This window comes from Vanacampus margaritifer, chromosome 12, assembly GCF_051991255.1.
Source record: "Vanacampus margaritifer isolate UIUO_Vmar chromosome 12, RoL_Vmar_1.0, whole genome shotgun sequence".
NCBI lineage: Eukaryota > Metazoa > Chordata > Actinopteri > Syngnathiformes > Syngnathidae > Vanacampus > Vanacampus margaritifer.
Genome location: NC_135443.1, coordinates 4,795,324 through 4,804,799, shown reverse-complemented (window position 1 = coordinate 4,804,799; position 9,476 = coordinate 4,795,324). Strand labels below are relative to the sequence as shown.

At 40.5% G+C, this 9,476-nt stretch overlaps 1 protein-coding gene across 1 annotated transcript; it reads right to left on the bottom strand.

The window, feature by feature from the left end:
• Positions 1–23: 23 nt before the first annotated feature.
• LOC144061316 (serine/threonine-protein phosphatase 2A 55 kDa regulatory subunit B delta isoform) lies at positions 24–7,513 on the bottom strand. The gene is made up of 10 exons (XM_077581657.1): positions 7,326–7,513; positions 6,998–7,072; positions 4,703–4,800; positions 4,437–4,602; positions 4,256–4,368; positions 4,008–4,185; positions 3,748–3,912; positions 3,501–3,670; positions 3,317–3,408; positions 24–1,728 (listed from the first exon to the last, which is right to left on the bottom strand). The coding sequence occupies exons 1-10, from the start codon at positions 7,330–7,332 to the stop codon at positions 1,449–1,451; spliced, it is 1,344 nt and encodes a 447-aa protein (XP_077437783.1). The 5' UTR covers positions 7,333–7,513; the 3' UTR covers positions 24–1,448.
• Positions 7,514–9,476: the final 1,963 nt, after the last annotated feature.

Here is a 9,476-nt window from a genome sequence, read left to right as displayed (position 1 = left end):
GTGAAAGAAAATCCCCCAGAAGATGAACACAATTAAAATTTATTGAACTTTGGTCAAAATAAGAAACAAGTGAATACATTGCCACCATGTTAGGAATCAATGGACAAAGACAATGCGTTGTGTTTTTCTCCGAATGTACTTGGAACCTTCGTGTCTGCATTCACATTTATGTGTTGGGGTGGTGACGTGTTTGGAAAAACTTCCCGAATTTCGTAAGAACACACACGAGGGCTGTCAGTCCTTCAATTGGGAGGCACTCTATCACCGACGTGTATGTGTGTAATGTTTACTCATAGACAGCTACGCGAAGCAGCGGCGTATGATGACATCACGCTAGAAAATAGGAATTACAAATAATGCACATGAGGTTCGGGGTGGCGGGAGGGCGTAAGTTGTAGCTGTCACTCATAGAATGTCGGAATTAAGGCTGCAGATTCCCTTTGTCCGTCTTGTGCCGTGTGCTTTACCAGCCCACTAAAAAGCTCAAAAATCAAGATGACCTTGACACAAACACACATATGCACTCACATTCTCTCTCTCACACACACACATTATTAGTTGTGTCCAACAGTGGTTGCGGACTGGTAGCCCCAAAATAGTAGTTCAATAAACACGTTTTGCTTGAGATCTGCTCCAAAAAAAATCAAATAAAAAAAAAAGACAGTGGTGCGACTGGACATGTTCCACCTCTCTACAAAAAACATGCAAAGCAATATACATACTTCTAAATTTAAAAACACATCTGTCATTTTAGTTTCTTTTTATTATGTGGATGACAAGGTGTACTTGAGTAGATACAGTCAGTGAAATCAGGTCACTGTATTGATGGGTGGGGGGAGGGGGGGAGTAAGTACGAGGAGGGGGAAAAAGAAAAGAAAGAAAGTCCGCTCTCCAGATTCACGGCCGCCACCACCAGCAGATACGCGGCCGACGGGAGGGAGGGAATGTTACAGTTTTTTTTCTCTTTCTTCTTTCCACCGGCCGTTAATCCGCCCTTCGGGGGCTCGGGAACCTTTCAAACGGCGGTACGACGTCACTTCTCGGAGGGAGGGGGGGAACGGGGGGGGGGGGGTTCTTCTTCTGAGCCTTTAAAATGGTGAAACGAAGGTTAAAAATGTCAACACAAACATCGACGTTCAAGAGTTTGACCTCCGTCAATTAGACCCAGATTGGGTTATCCGGGTCACTGGGGGGTGGGGGTGGGGGGGGGGGGAGTGGCGTGTTGATTGCCCTGATGCCCAAAGGCAAAAACAACCTTAAGCTTAGATTCAAAATAAAACAGACCTACGGGTCGGCCTCCAAAAAAGTAGACGCGTGCTTTCGAAAATTCTACACCGGGAGGACGAAAAGGCCGTTTTTTTTCTTCTTCTTCTTCTTGTTCTTATACAGATAGACACGTAGTAGGCTGAACTACAACAGGGACGCCCCAAAAGCCCGTCTTTGCTCTTCTAGTTGATCTTGTCCTGGAAAATGTACAAGTTGTTGGTGGCGGCCACGGCGATCACGTTCTCTTTGGGGTGCCAGGCCGTGTGCAGGATCTTCTTGTTGAAGTCCAGGCTGTCCACGCTGATCTCGTCCTTCTTCCGTTTGCCGCCCGTGGACACCTTGCGCGGCTTGAGCGTGGCCCGCGGCTTGCTGCTCTCCCGGGACGCCTCCAGCGTGATGTCCCGCCGGGTGTTGCGGTCGAACATTCGGAAGAAGTTGTTGTACGAGCCCGTCATGATGGCACTGGAAGAGAGGGAGGCCATTGTTACAACAAAAGCGTGGGAATTGGACAATGTGGCTTAATGCTTCCCAGCATTTACAAATACCGCATTTTTTTTTGTTTTGTTAACTAATTGTTTTTATAATACACAGCCAAGTCTGGATTTAGTGTTGCCACAACACACCACGCAGCACTAAGATCCATTTTTTCCCCCAAACAAAAAAAATCGACTTAATTGCATTGATAGCTGATAGTGTTTTATACGGTGCCTGTTGCCAGCATTCAACGACGCTAATGCTAATACGGCTAAAGAGAGTGTAAGTGCTAAGGAATACTTAAGTGTGTTTCAGTAAGTTCATTGTTTTAAAGTGTGTGTAATTATAAGGTCTCAATATCACATTTTCAATTGTTGCAGGTGCAATTGAACATAACATTTAGTGTGAAATCTGGGCCTGTTTAAAGTAGAAGTCAACCGTAAACATTTATTTTCAATAATATATGTAACCTCACTAGTCTAAACATGACATTTTGATTAATAGTACATTTGTGGAATGAATATGAGTTATGAAGCAAAATCCATCCATTTTTTATCCATCTCAGGGGGCGGCCATTTTGCCACTTGCTGTCAACTGAAGATGACATCAATGTTGCTCAGGCAACGACCAATTCACAGCTCACCTATTTTTATTTTTTTTTTTATCTTTTTAAAGCTGTGCTGTGATTGGTCGTTACCTGAGACCTCAGCAACATTGATGACAGCAAGTGGCAAAATGGCCGCCCCCTGAGATGGATAAAAACGGCTGGATTTTGGGGCTTAACTCATATTCCACTGACATAATATTAACCAGAATACCATATTTAGACTAGTGGGGCTGCATAGAACATGTTATTGTCAAAAAACTAATAATAATTGGGGGTTGACTCTTAACTCATTCACTGCCATTGACGGCTATAGACGTCAAAAATTCATTTGAACTATTTCTATTAGTTTAACATTTGTTTTCACTTTTGTTAACAAGAGTATGAATACCTAGGGGGGAAAATATTGTACATTTAGAACAGATATAAAATCTGTGATCATTCGTGTGTTAACTAGTGGAGTCATGCAAATAATTACAATAAAAAAAATTAATCGCCTGACGCCCCGAATTTTTAATAATCTTTTCTATTCTTTTTTTATCGCATCAGGAGACTAAATGTTTTAATTGTAATTAATCGCATTACTTCAATAGTTAAGTCATGATTAATTAAAAAAAAAATCTGTTCAAAATTTTCATCATTTCCCCCCCCTAGGCTTTTATATTCTTGTTAACAAAAGTGGAAAAAAATTTAAACTAATAGAAATAGTTCAAATGAATTTTTGACGTCTATAGCCGTCAATGGCAGTGAATGAGTTAAACTAGAATTCTGTTGTATGTCTGGCAACGGGTGGATACTCAAGTTAATTGCACATCCTGCCATCTAGTGGAAGAGCATTTAATTGTTCTGCCTGTCACTATACGTCTCTAGTATAGATAGGCAATCGAAGATATGTGAATTGCAGTGCATAAATAATAAGTCTCATAAAAAATAAATGTGGTCAATTGGATAATTTGCAACAAGAGTACCGACCTGTCACTGCCATTCCAGCAGCACTCAAACTTATCAAAGATGCAGTCGTTTTCATACAAAGAGCACAGTTTGCTGCGAAGGTATTCATGGACCTGAAGAGAAAGTAAAACCACAATACAAAAGACAACGTCTAACATGTTGAGTTGTTGACATTTGATTGACGATGAAAGCGTCTTCACCGCACCTGATACGTCTCGACTGGCCGGTTCTCCATGTTGAGGTCCCAAACTTTGACAGAGAGGTAGTCACGTGTCATCATGTAGCGCCCGCTGTGACTGAACTTCACGTCGGAGATGGACGAGATGATCTCGGAGAAGAAGGAGCGGCTGCTGGGATCCTCGGGCTCCTCGAAGACTACAATCGGAAATCAAATATACTTTCAACATAGGAATTTTTTTAAACTGAATACGGCGGTGATGACGGCTACTCACACTTCGAGTGGCGGTCGCAGAGCGCCGCCGCTCGCATATCACACAGCCGGATCGTGCCTTTGCTACTGCTGTACACAAATACATTGCATTGGTGGGGATGGCACTCTGCCGCCGTGATGACTTCCGTCAGCTCCTCCATATTAGCGGGCTTGATGTCTACAATATCTGCGAGGGGGGCGGAGTTAAAGGCGACGACGAGCAACAAACTGCTGCCATAAGAGAATTACAAACTCCTGGATGATAACTTAGAAAAAGGATACTAAAACTTCTGTCTGTGATTTCCAAGTGCCATAAATTTATTCTTAGGTCATCTGCAGAGAGGTACGTTTCATGGTCACTATTTACAGAAATGGAATTAATGTGATAGGTGTGCGCATTTGCAAAGATCCTCCGCGGGCTGGCTTCTACCATGAGATCCATCGGCATTAGCACCGGTACCTGCAAGGCGACAATGAGGGACGCGTCAAGGCAGGCAAAAAAACAGACAAGTGATTGAAAGTGGACGTGCCCGTAAAGAGGTGATTCTAAAGGGGTCTATGAGACGGCCATCTTCATATTTCAGGTTGTAGCCTTCCGCCCGTTTGTCTCGTTCACTTATTTTCCACAATTTGATAGTTTTATCTGATGAAAGGAAAAATTGGATTAGACGAAGTTTTGGCTGAGCAGGAAAAAAAAAAGTGATCTCTTACCGTTTGTTGAAAGTAGAAAGTGAGCAGCATTCTGTTGGGGAAGCCATCTAATTTTATTGATTTTCTCCTCAATTTCTAAACTTTTCAAGTAGTCAAATTCAGGCTCGTGACTCTGAAAAGTGCTATAAACGTTGTACTCGCCACGCAGGTGTGGGCGATTTTTCGACTGTCAAGTAAAAGCGAAAACACAATTCAACAATTTGTGACTTCTTGGATGACACACACACAAAAAAAAGCGCTCTTAAAATGAGGTAACATTTAAATACCTCCTGCTCGTGTTGAAATATCACTACTCTGCCGCCCTTGTCTCCTGTAGCGAGCAGCTCTCCGGAATAGTTGAATTCGACCGTGGAGATTATGTCAGCTAAAAATAGAAACAACAAGCTGTGGTGATGTGTAAAAATATCTGCATTCAGTTACACTCACATGCTCTGTAAAAATCACAACAAAAACAGCTCATGTCAAGCATAAACTGACTAAAACACATTTTCATCTATGATGATGATGATGATTCGTGCAACCAAAGATGATAAACGTCAACATCTCCCCCACTTCACAATGTTGGAATAAAAATCTCACGGTCTGTACTTAAGTGAAGCATCTCGTTCCTCTTAAAACAGATCAAACGGCGGATGACGATGACAAAAGCGTAGCCAGCGTGGCATGTTGTATAAACAAGCGTACATCCTTGACACAAGCGGAGTGCATGTACAAAAAAATTGTATAAAGTTGCCTTTGTTCAGAGCATCCTGCACTCCGCTCGATAGCAGTGATTCCCAACCAGTGCAGGAAATTGTCCAATTTCACTTAACTGGTCAGAAAATGATCATGTATTTACTTCAAATGTATCTTTGATCATATATTCATGCCAGCAACGTAGTGAGTGACAGGCAGAACAATCAAAACTATTAATTCAGAGGCCGTTATTAAGATTCAAGTGCATCAAACCCAACCGTTCCACTAAAACGAAATATATTAAAACACGCATTGAATCGTCTCTTTTTGGAAAAACTTTTGAATGCGCTTGTTTAATGTTTCAGCACTTTAAAGACAAAATTCACAACTGGTATTTGAATCAGTCCACTACATTTTCCATGATGCCTATTTATTTGCCTTTCTGTGACTCTCCCAGTCTTTGTGTCTCCTGTTACAAGTAACTTTCGGATGGAAACTGTGACACTAAGGTCAGTGGCCACCACTTCCCTCTGGCAACAATTTATGAATTGTTAGGCTTGCCAAACAAAAAGCAACCGAACGTGACTTAACTGGACAATCAGCTATTCAACTGCACACCTGCCGAGTGACCGTTGCACTGATTTTCTTATCGGGAACATATTGAAGCACAACATACACTGGACAGTATTATTTTTACTTAAGCAACATGGTGTGATTGTCAAGGAAGAAACGGATTGCCCTTTCACTAACTGTTGTTCTATTATAAAAATACAGAAAATGGGAGATAAATTAAGGAAAGAAAGTGACAGGCTTTTTTTTTTAAATGGTCATCCCCATTCATAGATTGCAATAATGCATTTTGGAGACAAAAGCTCTCCGTACTCCGCTTAGACACAGGTACAAATGGAATTGATGGAGCTGTGCCAGAAGTACTGAAACACCGAACATAATTCTTACTTGCTACGGTCCAACAGGCAACACCTTAAAATCCTGTGTCTGCTTTTCTTCCATCTTATATTAGATTATGATGTTAATTTTCCTTGGGTCCCTTTTTAAATGCTGTTTTTGTATTTGTCTTTTCCTTCTACTATATGAAACAGTTCTCCTTTTTTTATAAATACATACTGGTGCATTTAATTCATCAACATGTCATTAAATATCCATTGTCATTCAAATAATTGTATTTGCTTTCCAATACATGTGGCAATTTGATTATATAATAATTATACTTCCCTTTATTATTGCAACACCTTTTTAATCTTATTTGTTTCTTTTTTGTCTGAATGTGAATATTGCTGCTGTGAAAATCCAATTCTAGAGTATCTAACAAACAGAAGGTCAAATAAAGTTTATCTGTAAAGTTTATACTGCATTTTAGGCTCATCCTAAAATTCCACATGAAGCAAACATCCCTACTTTTTTGTAAATAATGTGGTCTTACTTTCTTATGACTCTTTTAATGTATCTATCTTTTCGTGTTATATTAATATTTAACATAACCTGCTTATTCATTCTAATCCATATATAGCAAGCCGATTGATTACTAACTGTACACGCGATCGAATGAATGAACTCGAGCGTGATGTCAGGACAATTTATGGGCGCAGTGCAATGACGTCACGTCGACAGGCGCTCCCCCTTCAATAGCCTAGCCTGTGTGTAGCATTCGGCTAGCTAGCCGCACACACAGTAGCGTCTCCATTTCATGACAAACGTACGTTCAACACACAAATACACAAATCCCCTTCATCCTGCCACCGTAGCAGAGCCGCAGAGACACCGGCAGCGGCCTCTAACTAACCCGCGCGAAGCCCAAACGAGCGGCTTGCTCACCACCTCCTTCTCCATTCTAGCTTAGCCTAGCCGCGCTAACGTTAGCCACATACCTTCCGCAACATCTTCATCTATCGCTCCTTTCACTTGAGAGAAACACCACTGAAAATCATTTCCTCCTGCAACCCCTGGAAGGTAAAAGAGAGAGAAAAATGTCAGTTTTGTCACGACAGCGCGTTGCGTTTCGATGAGAAAAAAAAAAGACGTGACAGTGGCACAGTTTTGACAACTAGCAGGCTAGTTAGCTTAGCCGGCTAACTTGCAGACACTCAGGGCCATCTCTCTCACACACACACATATACACGCATACACAAATATACACACGAGCTAAGCGAGGTGGTGGATCATTTTCCTTCCCTTCTTCCCTATAAAGTAGCTCACCCGCCATTGCTTCATTTAGCAGCGCTTTTTGCTGTACACGGCGCGTCCGATGCCCGAAACGACGCGCGCGGCTCGCTCGGAGTTAACGGTGAACATCCACGATCGCGGTGAAACGCCGGGGTTTGGGGATCTGTCAAGACCACACAAATTATCCGTGATTTTTCCCCCCCTCCTCTCCCCCTTTCCAAAATGGCGCACGGGACATGGAGCGGTGACGTCATGCACGCATGCCACCCTCACCCTCGCTGTCCATCCTGCTCCAGCATCATCGCCGAGGAAAGTTCGATCGTTTGGAATGTAATTTTTATCTTTAATTTTTAGCGTAAATTTTACGTTACCTTGTAATGTACACCGGCGTTCGTTTCAAGTCTATGCAAAATACGAGTGCACAAATAACACATCTGCATGAGAATGTGATAATTTTTTAATTACTACGACAGTACAACAAACAAAATGTAGCTACAAAAACATCCCGAAAGCGGCATCATACATTTTCGTAAATTCAAATACAATTTGAAAAGTGTTAATTATACACGTGAGTGCAATGTTTAAAAATATACTACTTAAAAATAAAATTCAAAGTGTTATTTATAATTACCTCCCCTAAGTGTCAGTTGTCTTTATTGTTTCAATTTAAGTAGCGACATAAATATATCATTATGACACCGTCAAGCGTTTGTATTTCATGTGTCAATGAGCACCACCTAGTGGAAAAGTAACAAAAATGCAGAATGATATTGCAGTGACGACACATCTGCGTGAGTTTGATGATTCTGATCAACGCTAAACCAACCTTACTTTAATAACATCACTACAGCAGTAACACACACATAATAATAATAATAATAATGTTAATAATAATAACGACCTACCATACGTGACATGTGATGCACGTGTGTTACATTTAAAAAATATAGTACCGTATTTAAAAAATCAATAGACTTTTATATTGTTTTTAATTTTCCTTAGAGTTTATGTTTATTGATTCTATTTATAAGAAGTGACATAAAAATACATAAACGTGACACACTGCAAGCGTTTGTATTTCACGGTCAATGAGCATCACCTAGTGGAAAATTGACGACAATGCAGAAAATGTGTGTACATCTTTCTTGATGTGACGTCACAGCGGCAACATTTACGAATCAACGATTATTACGCAATCTAATGAAAACGTATAAGAATGATTCAAATGCACCAGATGAGAGGGGAAAAGGGTTATTTACAGACAGTAACATTGTGTAATATGTTGCGCTTTGTTACACAGAAAATTGGTATTATAAAACCACATAAGTGATTAAAAACTTTTATTTACAGAAATTGCCGAAAACTAAAAGGTTGTGGAACTTCACGTTTCCAAAAATACTAAATATCCTTTTTTGCAAGGTTTTGACTCCACAGCTATTCTCTACATGAAGTTGTTGAGTCTCATACTGAGTCAATTAGTTTTCTTTTTATTTACATTGAAGAAGTTCAGTTCCATCCAGGCCTCGATATCCTCCAGACTGTATGTCTTTTGTTTCGTTGGATCTGACTACATATCCTATTTGGCAGACAGAACTTTTTTTGTGTTAGCCTTGACTGGTCTGAGTGCCGCTCTGCCCCGATGTCTTATGGTGTTCCACAGGGTTCAATTTTAGGACCCCTAGGCTGCATCCATCCAGGAAAGCATGGTATGGATTATTCCTTTTTTATTGAATTAATAATGTATGTCATGACTGTATATTTTAAGTACAAAATTATATATATATATTACAAAAATAATAATACTTCACGCAGTTATGACATCACGACCTTTAAGTTTTTTCATACCGCCACTTAGTGGACTGGAGGGGTATTGCCGTTTCATTTTTCCGTTTCTGTTTTTAAACCATTCTCCCATTAATAGTTACTCTCATTTGGATAAATTATCCTGAACTTTGAGGCGTGGAAGGATGTACAAACCACAGGAACTTTTTGGTTTCAGGAACTCTTGTTACCAGGAACTGTAATTTTAAACAGAAGCTCCGAGTTAGCACGTGGTCAAAAGCTGCAACTCCTCCTTCATTTTGGCTAACATGTTCATTTTGAATTGGCTAACAAAAGAAGTCTGTAGTAAAGATCAGGAATACTCGGAAAAAAAGTCCACATGCAATTTCTAAACTTGCGATT